Source organism: Xenopus laevis, chromosome 7S (genome assembly GCF_017654675.1).
Source record: "Xenopus laevis strain J_2021 chromosome 7S, Xenopus_laevis_v10.1, whole genome shotgun sequence".
Lineage (NCBI taxonomy): Eukaryota > Metazoa > Chordata > Amphibia > Anura > Pipidae > Xenopus > Xenopus laevis.
This window is the reverse complement of record NC_054384.1, coordinates 10411621-10431883: the sequence shown is the minus strand read 5'-3', so window position 1 is coordinate 10431883 and position 20263 is coordinate 10411621. Positions and strand designations below refer to the sequence as shown.

At 41.3% G+C, this 20263-nt stretch overlaps 1 protein-coding gene across 1 annotated transcript in view; it reads right to left on the bottom strand.

Moving 5' to 3' along the window:
* ate1.S (arginyltransferase 1 S homeolog) overlaps positions 1 to 17287 on the bottom strand; it is a gene marked incomplete in the record, with an annotated part of 61964 nt that extends 44677 nt beyond the window's left edge. The window contains 7 exon segments of the mRNA NM_001091649.1: positions 303 to 431; positions 9859 to 10031; positions 11986 to 12231; positions 12484 to 12587; positions 12876 to 12938; positions 14340 to 14403; positions 17103 to 17287. Coding sequence (NP_001085118.1) covers positions 303 to 431; positions 9859 to 10031; positions 11986 to 12231; positions 12484 to 12587; positions 12876 to 12938; positions 14340 to 14403; positions 17103 to 17208 — 885 coding nt within the window.
* Positions 17288 to 20263: the final 2976 nt, after the last annotated feature.

Below are 20263 nucleotides of genomic sequence, written 5' to 3'. Positions count from 1 at the left end.
CATTTTGAAAATTTTTTTTTTCCCATGACAGTATGCCTTTAACTTAAAGGTAAACATCCCCTTTAAAGGAGAAGGAAAGGCTTGGTGCACTGGGGGGTGCCAAATGTTTCGGGTAACTAAATACAATCACTTGGGGATGCACCCCCAAGTGCACCAAGCCTTTCCTTCTCCTTTAAGCCAAATGGTAAAGATTTGACCAAGTTCAATTCTTTTAAAAGGATTCAGTGCATGCCTATAAGGAAATAAGGAAGAGTATGGAAATACAAGAACATAAAGAGAGATCAGACAGGCAGGGATCTTACCTCAGCTGGGCTGCACTTATAAGGGAGATCCTTGTGAATGGCAATCTGGTACTTGGCATACAGGGCTGCAGAACGATCGAAGGACGAGACAAATTCAGGGTCCTCCATGGAGACAGGGACTAACTTGACCTTCGGGGCAAAGGAAAGTCAAGCAGACAAGGAATAAGCCATTGCACTGAAGCATTAATTGAATATAAGCTCTCTCAGGGGTGCTGTAATACCTTGCAATAGAGGTTATAGAGTTAAAGGGGAACTTAATAGTAGGAATGCACCGAATCCACTATTTTGGATTCGGCCGAACCCCCAAATCCTTCGCGAAAGATTCGGCCGAATACCGAACTGAATCCAAATCCTAATTTGCATATGTAAATTAGGGGTGGGAAGGGGAAAACTTTTTTACTTCCTTGTTTTGTGACAATAAGTCTCGCAATTTCCCTCCCCGTCCCTAATTTGCATATGCAAATTAGGATTCAGTTCGGCCGGGCAGAATTCGAATCCTGAACTGAATCCTGGATTCGGTGCATGCCTACTTAATAGACTGAAGGAGAAATCAATCTTCTAAAATAGTACGTCAATTTATAGAAACATTTCCGCTTAAAATTAAAGTGCATCACGACCCTTAATGGCCTGACTGAAAACTGCACCAGCTAGCAAGAAGCAAAAGAAAGGCAGAAGGAAAATAAAAAAATAGAACAAAAGAAAGGAACACTTGCTGTAGTTATCAATGACCAATAACACCCCAGGCAGTTGAGGGACCATTGGCGAGTACACGTCAAGAGTCCCTGAAGGTTAAAGTGTAACTATAACATTTTATTTCCCCTGTGGATTTGTCCGGTTAACATTGAGGTTCTTTTGCCAGGGCTTCTATGAGATGTGTACATGGCCCATATTGTGGCTGCAGCTATTGTCTCTCATGCAGGCTCCTTATCAGATCCCCTAACACGGGATCCGCAACCTTTTGAACCCGTGAGCAACATTCAGAAGTAAAAGAAGTTGGGGAGCAACACATGCATGAAAAATGTTCTTGGGGTGCCAAATAAGGGTTGTGATTGGCCATTTAGTAGCCCCTGTGTGGATTGTCAACCTACATTGAGGTTCTGTTTGGCAATACACCTGGTTTTTATGCAACCAAAACTTGCCTCCAAGTCTAGAATTCAAAAATAAGCTCCTGCTTTGAGGCCACTGGGAGCAACATCCAAGGGGTTGAAGAACAACATGTTGCTCATGAGCTACTGGTTGGGGACACAACTGTTCTTGCAGAAACATCTCCCTTTACTAATGTGAGGTCTACTGTTAGTGATGTTGTCCCATTATGATCTACATCCATAAAACATTTTTATTCTTTACCATGGAAAATATTACTTAAAGCGATATCGACACGTTCCTATAAAAATCATAGGAACATGCCATTATCAAGTAGTTGCTACACCAGAAATAGTTCCCCTCAAAGCTGCCCCCAGCCCCGCGAACCTGCGTTAACCCGACCCTTCAACACTGCTAAAAGATCTTCTGTGCTGTTTCATTGACGCTGGGCTGAAGGCTGCGCGATCCTTCCATAGGCTAATTACAAATAAAAACAGGGCTTCAGCTTATGGAAGGATCACTCCGCCCCAGCCCAGCATCACTGAAACAATGTGGAAGATCTGTTAGTAGTGTCAGCCGGTCTGCTGCATCAAGTTTCACCGGGCTGGCTTTGAGGGGAACTATTCCAGGTGCAGCAACTACTTGATACTGTCACGTTCCTATGATTTTTATAGAACGTGTCGGTATCGCTTTAAATATTATGCTGATTTATGAGAGAATTTATATGTCTTTATTTAACAAACAACTATTTGTTATGTAACCATAACATAATAAATATCTGTATGAAAAGCATGAAATAGGAGGGTGATTTAGTCAAGCTGTTTGTTGACAGAGTCTTGAGTAACTGATCACCAGCTAAAGGTCTACTGGTAGATCCCGATCTACTTTTTGGGCACCTCTGCCCTAGGTTGTCTCGTAGCTTAGACAGAGATGCCATAAATCTGTCTCCATTAAATGCCTCGTACTCTTAAAAACCGGAAAAACTTTTTGGGTATCCTTACGTCCGGAGAGACATGACCACCACAACAAGGCGAGACAATGTAGGGGTCATGGCTAAATAAAAGCAAAGGAGATACCCACATGGTCTTGCTTGTTGTTCTGGTAATTCATCCCTAACACTGTCTCTGGAGGAGTAACAACAGGTCCGACTAAGCACTACGCTGAATTAGAAGTTCTGTGCCTTATATACTTATAACTATTTACTCACACCCTGTCCTGAGAGAAGTTGTTCCTTTTGAATCTTCTGAATATGTGCGGGTATAGAGACCTTTTAAGCTGGATAATGATAATGGGATATGGACAGGCAGAAGCTCTCCCTGAGACATTAGAACATCACAGCACTGTGACCTTCTATTCACTGAGCTTTAAAAGCAATTTTAGTGTTATAAAGATTTTATATTACGGATGCTTGCAGTATTCTTTTGTTCGGCCCCCTCTGGGGTAAGGGTTAAAGAGACTGGGAAGTTATACATTAACAGCCTCCATCCGGTGATCTTAAGAGTCGATAATAATGGTTAGCGTTTAGCCAACAGACCCCAGAGGACCAGGTGCATTGAAGAAAGCCTGTATTCAGGGTTCCATCTCTGCCGTGTAATCCATGTTTATATCCCAGACAAAGATAACAGAAGAGGGAACGCCAGACTGAAACCCAGTTATGGCCACAATGCTCCCTTTTATATGACAGAAATCCATAACTGATGTTTTATAAAGCACAATCAATGAATAACTACACATCAAACTATAAAAAATAACTTGCAAATGCAACCCTCCTACGGTCCGGCTGATAGAAAGCTAGTCATTGTGCTCCCTGTCACTTCATAAATTTAACAGCATAAACATTGACCCCTGGAACGTACAGATCAGTCACCGCACACACACACACCACGGCAGCTACACAATGAGAAGCATTAACCACTCAAGGATGTTTTCCCTACCACTAAATGACCTTTCAGAGGGGCAGCTCCCTGAACAGCACTTTACTTTTAGGGAAAAAAAAGCACATTCCATGGACAGACGTTAATATAATGTTGAAAATTAATCTGCAGGATTTGGCCACAGCCTATAATATGAACACAACTTGCTTGCTCTCCAGCAATACAGTTTAACATGGTCAAAGCTGTTTATCCACATAAAGTACAGACAACAATCAGAATTGTGCAGTGATGAGCATTAAAGGAACAGTAACGGTAAAAAATAAGTGTTTTAACGTAATAAAAATATAATGCAGTGTTGCCCTGCACTGGTAAAACTGCTGTGTTTGCTTCAGAAACACTACTACTGTTTATATAAATAAGCTGCTGTGTAGCAATGGGGGCAGCCATTCAAAGGAGAAAAGGCTCAGGTTACACAGCAGATAAGCTCTGTCTGTCTAATGGTTTTATCTGTTATTCATTAGGTAACCTGTGCCATATAGCCGTTTTTCAATTTCCGCCATTGCTCCACAGCAGCTTGTTTATATGAACTATAGTAGTGTTTCTGAAGCAAAAACATCAGTTTTACCAGTGCAGGGCAACATTACATGAGATTTTCATTACTTTAAAACACAAATTTTTTGGTGTTACTGTTCCTTTAAGGATTGTTTCGCCCTTGCATAGGTTCGGGAGTTCAGCTTTAGCTGAGTTGAGCTGCAATCTGAAGATGGAGTTCAGCAACTTCCCTACAAAAGCCTCAAGTTGTGTTGAGTGGTAATCTGCAAATGGAGTTCAGCACCTTCCCTACAGAAGTTTTAAGTTGTGTTGCACAGCAATCTGCAGATGGAGTTCAGCACCTTCCTCACAGAAGCTTTGAGTTGTTCAGAGCAGCAATCTGCAGATGGAGTTCAGCACCTTCCTTACAGAAGCTTTGAGCAGCAATCTGCAGATGGAGTTCAGCACCTTCATTACAGAAGCTTTGAGTAGTTTGTAGCAGCAAGCACCTTCCTTACAGAAGCTTTGAGTAGTTTTGAGCAGCAATCTGCAGATGGAGTTCAGCACTTCATTACAGAAGCTTTGAGTAGTTTGTAGCAGCAAGCAACTTCCTTACAGAAGCTTTGAGTTGTTTTGAGCAGCCATCTGCAGATAAAGTTCAGCACCTTCATTATAGAAACTTTAAGTTGTTTTGAGCAGCAATCTGCAAATGGAGTTCAGCACCTTCCCTACAGAAGTTCTAAGTTGTGTTCCACAGCAATCTGCAGATGGAGTCCAGCACCTTCCTTACAGAAGCTTTGAGTTGTTTTGAGCAGAAATCTGCAGATGGAGTTCAGCATCTTCATTACAGAAGCTTTGAGTTGTTTTGAGTAGCAATCTGCAGATGAAGTTCAGCACCTTCCCTAGAGATGCTTTGAGTTATGCTGAGCAAAAGCTACAGATGCAGTTCATGACCTTTCTACAGAAGCTTTGAGTTGTGTTGAGGAACAATCTGCAGATGGAGTTCAGCAAATTTTTTGAAGAAGTTATAAGTTGTTTTGGGCTGATTGCAGATTCTAGAATGCCCATGACCTGAAGAAATTACAAGCAAGATGTGTCTCTTTTAGCTGGATATATGTAGATTGGTGTTTGGTCACTAAGTACACCTAGGTTTTTATTTCCCAACATCCTATTTTGCACTCCTAAACTAAGTGACTGGTATAATCACACTACCGATGGAAATGATTCAGTCAGGTCTGGAACTAGGAGTAGGCAGGAGAAGCGCGTGGCATGGCCGCAAATGGACAGGCGGGCAGAATTGGATAATTGGTCAATAGCAGCATTTTTCATTATAGCCGGCGGGAAGGCTGTTCGGGGAGATTGTCGCCCCGAAGAAGAGGCGTTTTGTCGCCTGGGCGACTAATTCCTCCAAATCTGCCCGTGTGCCCTTACCCTAAAGGGCTGTGGTTGCCTTGGGCTGGTACAGAAGCACAAAAGATAATGTACAACATTTCTGCCCTACTTCTTTAGTTAAGATTTACGTCTTTAATCCCTGGATTTTGTGACAATCTATATAATCTGGCACAAAAAATACAAATCTACACAAAATGTAATTTTTGTGAGTGAGGGCCAGAGGTTTTAGGTTCTCTGGTGGGCCCTGGGAGACCTAGGTAGGCACTGGACGTCTATCCAGAATACAGCAGAATACAGCAAATAATAAAGTCTTGGGGTTTGAGGCGAAAGGAAATTAAGTGACTTGCACAAGGCCAGAAGAATCTGAGCGGATAATGAAAAGCTTATCAATTGGAAATGACCAATTATACAAAACATCAATTTCCTGTTTGTTCCAAGAGTCTCGTGCTGTTGTCAGTCTACCAGTGGTGGAGATACAATAACAGTCCTAATGATGGTGGCAATCAATTCAGCGGTGTGTCTAACAATACAACAGTTCCTGTAATTAAAGGGGAACTAAACTACCCCAATAATAAAAACCACTACCCTACATAGCCGCTGCTCCCTACCTTCCCCCACATAGGTGATTACCCCTGAAAGTGCCGCTAATTCATTACTCACGTAGAGGTGCAGAGTAAGCGCAGTGGAGCTCATAGGCGCCATCTTCCGGCTCTTCAGGATGTGAACACTGTATTGGCGCATGCGCGTTTGGAGCAGTCTTCCGGTTCATAGCAACTGCGCATGCACCAAAAGTGCCCAGAAATTGCTAAAGGGAAGTAAGAGGACCCGAAGAATACCGAAGAGCTGGAAGATGGCGCCCATGAGCTCCGCTACGTTTACTCTGCACCTATATGTGAGTAATGAATATGGGGCACTTTCAAGGGTAATCACCTATGCGAGGGGGGGGGGAGCAGGGAGGGGGGACTAAGTAGGGTAGTAGGTAGGGGTTTTTATTATTGAGAGGGTTCAGTTCTCCTTTAAGGTGGCAGAAACACTTACTGACATGGTGAAGAGGGTGGGTGGAAAGTGTCAGCCCTATACAATTCCTAGCTACTGCATAAACCCAAAATGGAAAATATAAAAGGAAAAATATACCCTACCCCTTCAGTTGGGCATATATATATATATATATATATATATATATATATATATATATATATATATATATATATATATATATATATATATATATATATATATATATATACATACATACATACATACATATATATATATATATATATATATATATATATATATATACACCCCCCCCCAATTGCCCCCTGCGGGTGGTGTTTCAGCCCGTCCCAACCCCCCTTACAATGGCAATAATGTATTGCTGCTGTTATTTACAGTATATACTTGTGCCCCCTCCAGAGATGTCTGCGTCAGGCATTGCTATATCATTGCACCATCACTAGTGCACAGATTGTCTGGAAAGCAGAGGGACGTCCAACTTCCAAAATCCATTTCTTACATTTTCACTTTAATAACAGAGGAAGGATTCGTAACCTATAAAAGGCTGAACTAATATTCCAACTATCCCAGCAGCCTTTTTTATTTTACAGGGCCACAAGTTGGCAAACCCTGATACTATCTTGGCATACTTCCCCTTTTAACATGGAATACGTTTGAGGAAAAAGGATGGGGGGTGAATTGGATCAGAGAAAAACATGAGAAGAAGATAGAAGTTGTTAATGTGAGAAATGCCAGAGATCAGCTCACTTTAATGTTTGTGTTTGGTGATGGTTCAAGCAACAAATCTACAATTTCTTCTTTAAAGTGACAACAAAGAGACAGGGCCCCTGCTACACTTGAAGGTCCACAGAAGCAACACGGCTTCAGTATGTGACTAAAGATCACACAGGACTGGCAGTCGTCAGCTTTTCCATCTCCACAGGTTGCAACATTCAGTATAAAGAAAACACAGAAAATCATGTTGCAACATTAACAGCACAGACACTGCAGCCGCCGAAAAGGGACAGAATTGATTCATGCAGAATTGACAGTGCAAAATCGACAGTCTCATATCGCCCCCTGGTGGAAAAGTACACACGTAAAATAACAGCGCGATCAACTCTCCTAGTTTCATATGAGCTCCATGAGCAGGGCTTGTGCTTAAAGGGCTGGTTCACATTTAAGTTAAGTATAAGAATGTTATAGAATGGATAATTCTAAGCAACTTTTCAATTGGCCTTCATTTTTTTTTTTTTTTTTTTTTATAGTTTCTGAATTATTTGCCTTTTTCTTCTTCTGACTCTTTCCAGCTTTCAAATAAGGGTCATTGACCCCACCTAAAAAACAGCTGCTCTGTAAGGCTACAAATGTATAGTTATTGCTACTTTTTATTACTCATCTTTCTATTCAGTCCCTCTCCTATTCATATTCCAGTCTCTTATTCAAATCAATGCATGGTTGTTAGGGTAATGTGCACCCTAGCAACCAGATTGCTGAAATTGCAAACTGGAGAGCTGCTGAATAAAAAGCTAAATAACTCAAAAGCCGCAAATAATAAAAAAAACGAAAACCAATTGCAAATAGTCCCAGAATATGACTCTCTACATCAGTTGTCCCCAAACAGTAGCTCCCCTTGGATGTTGCTCTCAGCAACCTCAAAGCAGGTGCTTATTTTTGAATTCCAGGCTTGAAAGCAAATTGTAATTACATAAAAACTAAGTATAGTGCCAAGAAGAACCTCTTATGGGCTGCCAGTCCACATAGGGACTACCAAATAGCCAATCACAGCCCTTAGTTGGCACCCCAATGGTCTTTTTCATGCTTGTGTTGCTCCCCAACTCTTTTTAAATTTGAACGTGGCTATTGGGTAAAAAAAAGTTGGGGACCCCTGCTCTACATCATACTAACAGTTACCTAAAGGGTGAACAACCCCTTCAACATACTTTTAGGGGCAGATTTATAAAGGTTAGAATAGTAAATTCAAATTTGAATTCTCAAATTTTTTTTTTGGTCAAAACTCACAAATTCATATTTTAAATCACCAACTCGAATTTGAATTAGTGAGATTTATCACACACTTTGACCCTGGAAACAGTTCCAATTTGAATATTCGCCACCTAAAACCTACCAAGTTCATTTACAAATCAATGGCAGAGGTCCGTTGAACCATTTGAAGGTGTTAATTGCCTTCCTGACATTCTAGTTTGTTTTCCGTAGGAAAACTCGATTCAAATTCGATTAGAATTTTCAGGTCGTTCGTTTCGATCAAATATCAGACTATCAAGTTTTTGTTTTTTTTATAAATAACCTCCCATTTCAGTTGTGAGTACATTCGAATTTATTACAGTTAAAATAATTCACATAACTTTGAAATTCGACCTTTGATAAACCTGACCTTTAGTCTGTCGTTTTTAATTAAGAAATATCTGTTAGGGTAGAACTCCCCGAGTGTTTATCGTCCGACGGATGCCCGGCGACAAAACGCATGCGACAAGTCGGATGGAGACGCAAGCGTCAAGATTCTAATTGGACTGAATGAAAAGTCGCAGGTAAAAACTACATTACATCCGATGTGACGCGACTGTCGGATGTGGAGGCAGAAAGCAGCATCTTCATCCGACAGTCGGACCATGTAGTTGTTACCTCCAACTTTTCATTCAGTCCAATTATATCTGGACACGTGTGTTTTGTCGGAGGGCGTGACCTGACGAAAACCGCTCGCACAGTTCTACCCTTATGTTTTGCTGTCATTTAAAAACCATATTCACGTTCCAATTTCCTGTGAGTTTTTTTGAACAGCTGTGGAAGGAGGAAAAACTAGTTCATTAAAAACAAGTCCACAGCTCTTCCTTTTCAGTAAGATTAAAAAAGGCAACACCTATGAGAAGGTAGTGTAGGCTGAGATCAGGGCTGATCCTATCAAATGTGGGGCCCAATTGGGACCATGTTGGCGGGGCCCCTAGACAAAGTGTTGCTGGCTACTGACACACCAAGTATTTAGGAAAAAAAGGGCATACAGGCACAAAATATAAAGGAAAGGGGTAGACAAGGTAAGAGAGTGAGAGGGATGAAATAGGGGCACATAATAGGGGCACATAATAGGGGCACACAGGGTAAGAGAGAGAAGGAGGAAATAGGAGAGTGGACTGGGCCAATTAGTTTGGGGCAGGCTGGGCCGATTCAGCTTGGGAGCAGGCTTGGTTGGATTGGGGGCAGGCAGGGCCTATCAAGGTTGGAGGAAAGCTGGGCCCATGAGAGTTGGGGGCAGGCTAGACCTATGGAGTTGGGGGATAGACTGGCTTATCAGAGTTGGGGGTGGGCTGGACCTATGGATTTGGGGATGGGCTGGACTCTCAAAGTTGGGGGCAGGCCAGGCAGCATCATGTGCTGAGGGAAATATTATCTGTGCTGCCCTGTGGTGCGGGGCCCCCAGAGGTGCGGGGCCCTATTAGGCCCAATTGGTCCAATAGGCCTAAGGCCGGCCCTGGCTGAGATCATTATTTCTATTTAAACAAACTCTGCTGATCTAAGGAAAAGGGGAGCACAGGTTAAAAAAAAAAAAAGCAGGAAAATACAGATTTTATTGTGCTTACGTTGAACAAAAGTGCAGGCCCGCAGAGAGAATCTGCAAAGTGGACACTGAAAGGCGGCAAGCAAAATGAAGCAGGTAAAATGCATACCTCCAAGTGGTGAGCGGCATTCTCTGGAGGTGAGATAAACTCCTCTACAGACTTGCTGCATTTGCCTTTTGCTTTACAGGCTGGGTTTGTGGAAGGATGTTTTTGCATGCGACGCTCCTTACGAATATCCTTTGCTTTTCGACAGGGTGGCTTGGTGACGTCCACACCTTGTCCTATTTGCAGTTATACGGAAAAAATATATAATATACAGCACCAGTGCCCTTTACAGTAAAATAAAATGTGTGCTTATATTAAATTTTCATTTTCCTGATAGTTCCCCTTTAGATAGATCCAGGGTGAGCATAGTGTTGTTGGAGCAGGATGGTTCTGACACAGTGGGAGGAAAACAAATGTGGTCCTGCTCCAACAACACTATGCTCACCCTGGATCTATCTAAAGGGGAACTATCAGGAAAATGAAAATTTAATATAAGCTTCATCATACTGAAATAAGAAACTTTCTAAATACAATCAATTAAAGATTATTTACTGTTTTTTAAATAATCAAGTTTATGTTCACTATTCCTCTCTCAGCATCTGTTTCTCTTCATTCTGTCTTCATGCAGCAGTTGGGTGTCAGATATTCATTGACAGTTAGATCCAATATATCTTATAGGGGAGGGCTTCCCTTCCTAGCAGATAAATGAGAGCTTGTTCAAATAACGGATTTCGGTACAAACAAAATTACTGCCTTTTGCACAAATCCTGCATGTAGAGAGACATGATGTCTGGTGATTTTAATAGAGTGAGTTCTAATACATCTTCTAGGCAAAAGGAGCCCCCCTATAAGATATATTGGATCTAACTGTCAATCAATATCTGACACCCAACTGCTGCATGAAGACAGAATGAAGAGAAACAGATGCTGAGAGAGGAATAGTGAACATAAACTTGATTATTTCAGAAACAGTAAAGAATTTTTAATTGACTGTATTAAGAAAGTTTCTTATTTCGGTATGCTGAAGCATATATTAAATTTAAATTTTCACGATAGTTCCCCTTTAAGGTGCATCAGATAGTAACATGTTTAAAGGAAAACAAGCTGCTGTGTAGCCATGGGGGCAGCCATTCAAAGCTTAAAAAAAGAGAAAAGGCACAGGATACACAGCAGATAACAGATAAACTCTGTAGTATACAATGGGATTCTTCAGAACTTATGTGTTATCTACTGTGTATCCTGTGCTTGAATGGCTGCCCCCATGGCTACACAGCAGCTTGTTTATATAAACTATAGTAGTACTTATCTGTTATCTACTGTATATCCTGTGCTTGAATGGCTGCCCCATGGCTACACACAATGCACCATGGGAATATACTGGAATTAAACAACTGATGTCACAGAGAACCAAAAGGAGAGGAAGGATTGACTAGCATTATGGGCAATATACCTTTATTTTGGTTTGTAAGTAGGCAATTTAACCACACGGTGGATACAACTAATTGGGTATAAAGGGATCCTTATTTTGCATGCTATTAACAGCAGTGGAAGATTTAAAGGGAAAGTACTCCTTACAAAGAGATTTCCAAACACCTGGTGCCTTCTAAATAACCAGACATACTGCACTATTTTTGGTTTCCTATTTTTCTTTTCTTCGTTGCCATAGGCTCTGATCCACTTTTGGATACAGCCGAGAGACTGTGTGGGGATCGGCAGGAGAAAGTTAAAAAAGACTAAATAGTTTTTCCCGTGTCATTTTCTGTTTTGTAAACTGCACACTAAAGGTGGCCATAGGCATAACAATTATGATCTTTTCTTGGAAAAGATCTTTCCAAGTAAGATCATTCGTTGTGTAGAGGCGGATCGTCAGATATACAGATAGAAACAATAGAATTCTACCTGTATCGGACAATTCAGAACTAACAATGGCCAATGTTTGGGTTCCTTCAAAGGAAAACCAAAATTTTCCATCCAGCCCGATCGATGAGCTGACCGATATCCAAGTCTTCTGCCGATATCGGTCGGCTCTTTTCGCACCATACACGCAGCGAATATCATACGACAATTTGTTTTGTACGATATTTTCTGTGCGTCTATGGCCACCTTATGAGAAACTAGGCCCAAGGCTCTAGTGGCATGATAAATTAATATAATTAGTTGGTTTCCTATTTGACCATGCTGCTCACATACCTGGCTTGGGGTTTGAATGGCTGTGTGTCTCCACTTCAGTATTCTGAATGCAGTGTTCCTGCCTATCACACAGGCTGCTGGCACGAGTTGCCTCCTGCTTGTCAGACTCTCCATCTTCCACTGTTTCCTCTTGTTCTATATTCAGGGGCTTCAGCTCCTCCTCTGGGATCTCAGACTTGTCCGGAATGGAAACATTACAGGAAACAGGACTCTCTGCCTGGGAATCCATCGGTTCTCCTGAAGTGCCTGAGAAATAAACCAGAAAAAAAATGTTTGAAAGCAGTTTCACAAGCGTTTTTCGCCCAATTTCATCCAGCTTTACAAGAGTTGCTTCTAGAGAAACCCTGGAAACAGAAAATGTACTTTAATTGAAAAAGGAACATCTGTAATAATAGTCATTTTGGCATTTTTGGGTCAGGACTATTTTCAATACATGTTGCCCCACCAAAGCCAAGAGCTCCCTCCTAGTGTGGGTAGTAGCATACTAGGCTCTCTCACCTTCATCCTTGGAATGAGACACTTCCCCATCATGGAGGTATTTCAACACTTTCTTAAGCACCTTCTTGTGGGACTTGGTGGGCTGGAAATTTGAGGCGGACAACCTACAAGCAAAGTTATATAAATGTTAATGTCGTTTTATAAGTGTTAGGCTGGAGTTCTATAAATGAAAACAAATAAAATACTAAAATACTAAGAAAAGAAATGGTTCTACCACTGTAGCTCTCGATATTCGTTGGTTTTAAGTGAAGTGTGCATAGAGCTGCTAAAAAGAACAGCCATATTGCTAACCTGCAGACATTTTTTTAACAAACATCAGTAGTTAAATAGAATCGTGTAAGACAAGATAATAATAATAAGCATAACGATTGCCAGCAGTAGCTGTTGTTTACCTGATAGTATACTGGGGGCAGCAAGTCTGGTTCATAAGAGGTTTATACACATACTTTCCACTCCTAAAATGAGACAAAATAAGAATTATTATAATCCCAGCAGAATGCACTTTATTGGCATTTTGACCACACGCTAACATACACGGAATTTCACATGACTGGAGGCACCTGGGAAACTGACAATATGTCTCTTTCAGAAAGCACAGGCAACATTACCTGAGATGCACCCACACACCAATAAAATAAGACACCTTTTGGATTAGGAATGAAATTTTACATGGTAGAGCTAATTATTTACAGTGTAAACAGTTTAATTTAGGAATCAAAACTACTCCATAAAATCATGACAGAATGTCTGACCTTAAAAGGAAAAGCTAAAATTAAGTAAGCTTTATCAGAAAGGTCTATATACATAAATACACCAGTAAATTCTCAAAGTAATGCTGCTCTGAGTCCTCTATTAAAAGAAACACAGCATTTCTTTCCTTCGATTGTGTACTCATGGGCTTCTGCATCAGACTTCCTGCCTTCAGCTTAAACCTTGTTGTGCCGGGCTTGAGCATGCTCAGTTTGCTTCTCTCCCCCCCCCTTCTCTGCTGTAATCTGAGCCCAGAGCTATAAGTGAGCAGGGAGAGACTCAGGCAGGAAGTGATGTCACACCAAGCTAATATGGTAGCTGCTATTCTTAACAGAGAGCTGCTAGAGCTTTTTACTCAGGTATGGTAAAGCATTCAGCAGAAAAAACATAGTCTTATAGCTTGCACTACTGTGGCTAATCTATAGCTTTCTTTCTGCTTTAAATGAAAAAATAAATGGAAATTAAGGAAAGCAATAGAAAGTTATTTGCACAGTTACATTCACTGCAAGCATGAAAGTTCAATTAAAGAGCAGAAACAGAATGAAAGAGAGAGAGAATGAGAACAAATAGGGATAGAGCAGATTGCTTTTCCCCTCAACATCAGAACATGGCACAATGGTTCCTTTACAGGTGTTTGGTTGCTGTAGCTTTTAGCAGCTCAGGAGGTGAGGGTAAAATTGAACTCTCAGGATGTATACTGCAGACCAATATATCATTATCTGTGCTGGTGCATATTTTGCCATTGCGTCACATAGATGATGGCTAGATAATTCGTGATGAGAGGGCCATCTGGCTGGCCACTGGCAGACGTGTTTGTACCAAGAGACTGCCCACACTTGCATAAAGGGAACCATGTGCAGGAATAGACACGCCGAGCAGCTGCAAGGAAAAGAATAGCTGTATATTTAAGCACAAAATATGACTTTTCATGGCAGGAAATGGGAAGGTCGGGAAGAGGCTGTATTAGGGTTTATAAAGAGATGAGCTACTGATAAGAGAGACACATATAACAATGCAGGAAACAGAGGGCGGAATCAATACACAACAAAAAGAAGCAAAATGATGGATTTCGGAGCCTTTCCAGCTACGCCACCCCCTCGTCTTACCGTCTCCATCCTCTGTCTATGAGGTCCTGGTAGTCTTGAACAGTCAGGGTATGGGCCCACATTCCTGGGAAGAGGGCAAAATGTAGTTACATAGAGACGTATTACGATTATACTACAACAACTAAATAAACCTTTAGTGTGTGTGTGTATATCTATCTATCTATCTATCTATCTATATATATATATATATATATATATATATATAGAGAGAGAGAGAAAGAGAGAGAGAGAGAGAGAGAGAGAGAGAGAGAGATGATATAGAGAGATTATAGATAGATAGATAGATAGATAGATAGATAGATAGATAGATAGATGGGCCTTATTCTACTCATTCTTCATTTTTTATGGATTCATTAATCCCTATTTTTATGGCTACCTTATTCTGCTTCTTTCTGGCCAGCAACTAAATTTGCTGATTGTCAGGAAAAAACCCGGAAACCAATAAACAGATTGACTGCAAGGCAATACAGTAAATGTATTCTTTTTTTTTTTTTTTGTATTCACTCTCTACTTTTCCTTTCATTCTGACTTGCCACCTGCTGCCTGGTTGCTAAGGTTAAGCCTTAGCAACTCGATACAAAAACCTGACAGCTGCAAAGTGTCATGGTCAAATTCTAAGGTGAAGCGTCCTTTAAAGCAAAACCATATGACATTTTTAAAGAGGTGATTCACCTTTAAGTTAACTTTAAGTATGTTATAGAATGGCTAATTCTTAACAAATTTTCAACTGGTCTTAGTTACTTATTTTTTAGTTTTTTAATTATTTGCCTTCTTCTTCTGACTCTGTCCAGCTTTTAAAAGGGGGTCACTGACCCCATCTAAAAACAAATGATCTGTAAGTCTTCAAATTTATCTTTATTGCTACTTTTTATCACTCATCTTTCTCTTCAGGCCTCTCCTTTTCATATTCCAGTCTCTTATTCCAACTAGTGTATGGTTGCTGGGGTAATTTGGACCCTGGCAACCAGATTGCTGAAATTACAAACTGGAGTGCTGCTGAATAAAAAGCAAAATAACTCAAAAACCACAACTAATAAAAAATGAAAACCAATTGCAAATTTTCTCAGAATATCACACTCTAGTTTACGTGATACTAAAAGTTAACTCAAAGGTGAACAACCCCTTTACATAGGGCATTTTCTCAAATTTTTTCTAATTTACAAATATTGAACTTATGAAGGCATAACCCAGGCACAGCAGGCTATAACCCTAATTTGCTGTATTTGCTGAAATGATGCTCATCACACCTAAATAGGTATATTCTGACTCTTGAGAAATTTTAACAAAAGTGACCTCCCTTCCAACCAACACTCCATTGCCCACAATGCCTTGCCTGCTTCTTTCCAGCTGGTGCCTGCGACAGTGTAAATTGCAGGAGACGCAGCCGAGGATCAGTTTTCCATGTAGCAGCACATAAATGAAGGTGAATGCGACAGTCAGCCGCTGCCTGGCTTCATAGATCAGACCAAACCTGCAGAGCTGAAATTCTGACGCTCTCCTAACCAGGTGTATAAGAGTAATTGACCAAGGCACTTGTCATTCTTATAGTGTAAGTAAAGTTCATTTTGTTTGATAAAATAGGACTTGGAATTCTTTCTTAGGCAGGTGCTCTTTAAAGGAGGCATAGGATGAAAGGAAAAAGCCTAATTTTGTAGGCAATTATGAATAATATGTGCTACAAATTAATATTATCTTTAAAAATAGCCCCTTCAGTGGAGCTCCCGATAGATGTTCACTGGTCCATGTCTCTGTTTCAAATAAGGGGATACAGTATTCCCTAACCATGGTTTAGTTATTTCACTTGCAAGCACTGGTATCCCAGTGGGCCAGTCTGACACTGTTTGGAACAGTGCCCTCCTCAATATCTGGATTTTAACAATTTTTCCTCTTTTTACATGCACGCTCGTTCATTGATTGTGCACAAATGCATCAGGCCATCAGCAGTGGCTCTCATGAGGCATCTATCTCAAGTCTTGTTTTTCTTCTTTTTGGATCACTTTATTGCATGCACCCGTCACGTGCGATTCATTTGAATCACTGAGCAAGCAAATACCTAGTGGAGAGGGATCCCTCATTTTCAATGCAGCGCTGCTCGTTTTAAAATGTTTTTAATTGACACCCGGCATGGTGGTAAATAATTATTGCCTTTTAATCTCATTCATAGAGTTAAATTGTGGTTTGTTACATTGACATTTTGTCCCATTTTCTATATATATATATATATATATATATATATATATATATATATATATATATATATATATATATATATATATACACACATATACGTTCTCAGTTTAGTTGTGGGCACTCCAATTTATTTAGCGCACCAATTACCGGCTTTGAATATATCCTGCTTAAATCAATTTTGGAATTCAGAAAAGTCGCCATCTCCAACGGTCAGGGCTGCAGCTAGAGGAGAGGGGGACCCTGAGGTGTTATCAATATTACAGCAGCCCCCCCCCCTGCCATTGGTATGTTCCTACTCCCAGCATCCTTCACTTGGCAGCGGCACATGGGGAGTTGTGGTAACTGGAGGGCTCCAGGGTGGACATCCCTGGGGAAATGGAACATTATTATAATTATTATTATTAAGTCTATATCCTTTGGCCAATATTAGGATATAGTTATAGTTTTGTATATTTATCTGCTCCCACTCCATAGGGATAGCAGAGCCAGTGAGACTGGGGACTGTGGGCATTTGCCTGTCTATAGAATACAAGCCATATAACCCAGCAGCCAATCCTGAGCCGAGGATCTTACCGTGTGACATGCTGCTAGCCTCGCTCTTACAGTACCCGCACCGGTTTCCATCCTCCCCACCAAAGTACTCCAAAATACTCAGAGCACCCCCACCGGCGGAAGCCATCTTCCTCACAAGCTCGTCACTCTCTGACAGCCAAGCGCGCCTCCTGCCCAGCCGAGACCGCGTCCTGCGCCATCTTTAGTCAGGGAAGTTTACTATTCCATTAAGCCCGCCATATTAGATAAGGGCAACAAACCAAGGTACACTGATGTCTACTGTGGAATAGGTACCGAGCGCCATATTAATTGAGGGCTATAGTTCTGGTACTTGTCTGCTGGATTATATGCGCTTGTCTGTTACGCAATGTTCCCTTAAAGGGGACCCGTCACCCAGAAAAACTATTCAAATTCCTATTTTATCACATTAGTCAAGCAAAATGAACTTTAATTACACTGTATGAGTTATTTGAATCTTGTTTCCTTCAGTCTGGGAAGTCATAATTATAACAAGCAGGCAGGAGCCATTTTGTGGACACTGTTATCAAGACAAGTCTTGTATCATCTCAGAATCTTGTTTGTGCACCAGAATGGGGGACCTGATGTCCATCCCCATGTACTGGCTACACAATTAAATGGTGAAGAGAACGGGGAATATGGGGAGAGCAGTGACATCTAGGAAGTGCTGAATGGAAAGTAAATGGAAAGCCGGCTAGCGGCAGCCGGCAGTAGCCGCAGGAGGACTCCATCTTGGCCCTCTGTAATCCAGAATAGAATACATATCCCTTTTTGCTCTTCCCCCTGGGGTGAGGGGGCACAAGCGCGCTCCAAATACCCCAAACAATTAGCTTTCAGGGCTCAAAGGCACCCTCGGTTGGTTCTGGCTGTGAATCACAAATGCAAGAGAGGAGCCCTAAGAGACCAATTGGCACTATCAACCTTCTGCAAAGGGGCCCCATTAGGATTGCCACCTGGCTGGTATTTTACCGGCCTGGCTGGTAAAAATGATGGTTGATCCCAATGCTATTAACAGGGAAAAAAGATAAATATATTGGAAGGCCGGTATTTTTTTCCTGAAAAGGAGGCCCTCCCCCACAAATTATTAAACCATTGGTCACGTTGGAGGGGGGATTCTGCCAAAAAGTACAATGGGGACCCCAGCCTTGTGGGTGAAGGGCCACAGTTCCTAATCCACCCCAGCCACACCCACTATAATAAAACCCTACCCACAATCCGCGCAAGCCTTTCTACCTTCATCAACCCCCAAGAATTGCACTTTTATATCCTTGGGCCCCTCACTGCAGTACCCAGTGGTCATGTCCCCCACCATGTCATTGGAGATTCCATGAGTTGCAGATCAATGAAAGATGCAGGTTGGATGTCACTGACTCACTTGATGGGGGCCCCCCTCCCCCAGCCCTGAAGCCACTTTTTAAATAAATATATATTTGTAGATCTGTCGCCAACACAGGATTTGTTTCTTCACTTCTCAAAATCTAGCCCGTGGCTTGGGCCTGGGTTGTGTGAGTCATGCACCTGGAATTTAAAAATATCCAAGCCACTTACACCCTTAATGGGACTGCACTAGGCAAATCCATTATGGAAAAGGACCTTGGATTCCTTGTAGATGATAAACTTGGCTGTAGCAAGCAATGCCAGTCAGCAGCATCAAGGGCAAATAAGGTCTTGAGCTGTATTAAAAGGGGCAATGATTCACAGGAGGAGGGGGTCATTCTTCCATTGTATAGAGCACTTGTAAGGCCCCATCTAGAATATGCCGTACAGTTTTGGTCTCCATCACTCAAACAGGACATTATTGTATTAGAGAAGGTACAGAGAAGAGCAACTAAGCTGGTAAATGTAATGGAAAATCTTAGCTATGAGGAAAGACTGGCCAAATTGGGGTTGTTCACGCTGGAGAAGAGGCGCTTAAGGGGTGATATGATAACTATGTATAAATATATAAGGGGATCATATAATAATCTCTCTAATGCTTTATTTACCAGTAGGTCTTTCCAACTGACACAAGGTCACCCATTCCGATTAGAAGAAAAGAGGTTCTGCCTAAATATCTGGAAGGGGTTTGTTACAGTGAGAGCTGTGAAGATGTTATGTCATGGATAGGACCTTTCATTCTGTGACTTTATTTCCACACCACTATTTGCTCTCCAGTATTCTCCCGGACGCCCATCTTGAGGTACACTAGAGAGATTTAGTATGTACAGTCATTAGCTGTCCCTCATATCTAGAACAAATGCTCTGTAAGGCTACAAATGTATTGTTATTGCTACTTCTTATTACTCATCTTTCTATTGCTATTAATTTTTTCAAAAACATTTTAAATTATTTGCCTTTCCAGGTTGGTGGTCACTGACCCCGGCAACCATAACTATTGCTCTGTGAGACTACAACTTTAGTGTTGCTGCTACTTTGTCTCACTTATCTTTCTATTCAGACCACTCCTATTCATCTTCTATCTCTCATTCCTACCATGGCCTGGTTGCTAGGGGACATTAGACCTTAGTAGGTGGCATGCCCATTCACACCTCTACCAAACTCTGTCTTGCTGAGAGGGACACATTGGCTAAATTACAGAGAGTAACAGGAGTTGTAGGTGATATAGTTGCTGACACGGTAGTCTCCATCCTAACCAGAAACCACTGATAAAAGGCAAATACATTGTGGATAGCAATCCAAATATGCTCCATTATTATGCCTTGGTAAAGGTGGCCATAGATGAACCGATAATATCCTATGAAATTTGGTATTTGGTGCGTATGGTGGGAGACAAGTCGACTGATATCAGCAGACTTGGATATCGGTCGGCTCATCGATCGGACTGGATGGAAAATTTTGATTGGCCGCCTTTGAAGGCACCCGAACACCGGCCATTGTTAGTGCTGAATCGTCAGATACAGGAAAAATTGTGTTGTTTCTACCTGTATAAATGATGATTCAGCTCTACAAGTGTGTATTGAAATGAACAATCTTTCTTGGAAAGATATTTTTCTTCAGGCTGAGTCTAAAGAAGGTACTGAAAGAAGCACCATTTCCAAACTGCTGACCATTTCCACTCTCACTTGGGGCAGTTTTCTTATTGCAGCTGGCAGCGCTGTTTAGGATACTTTTAGGGGTGCTGGCTGAACCATTTTAATTCTGGAGAGGAATTAATAGTACAAGTG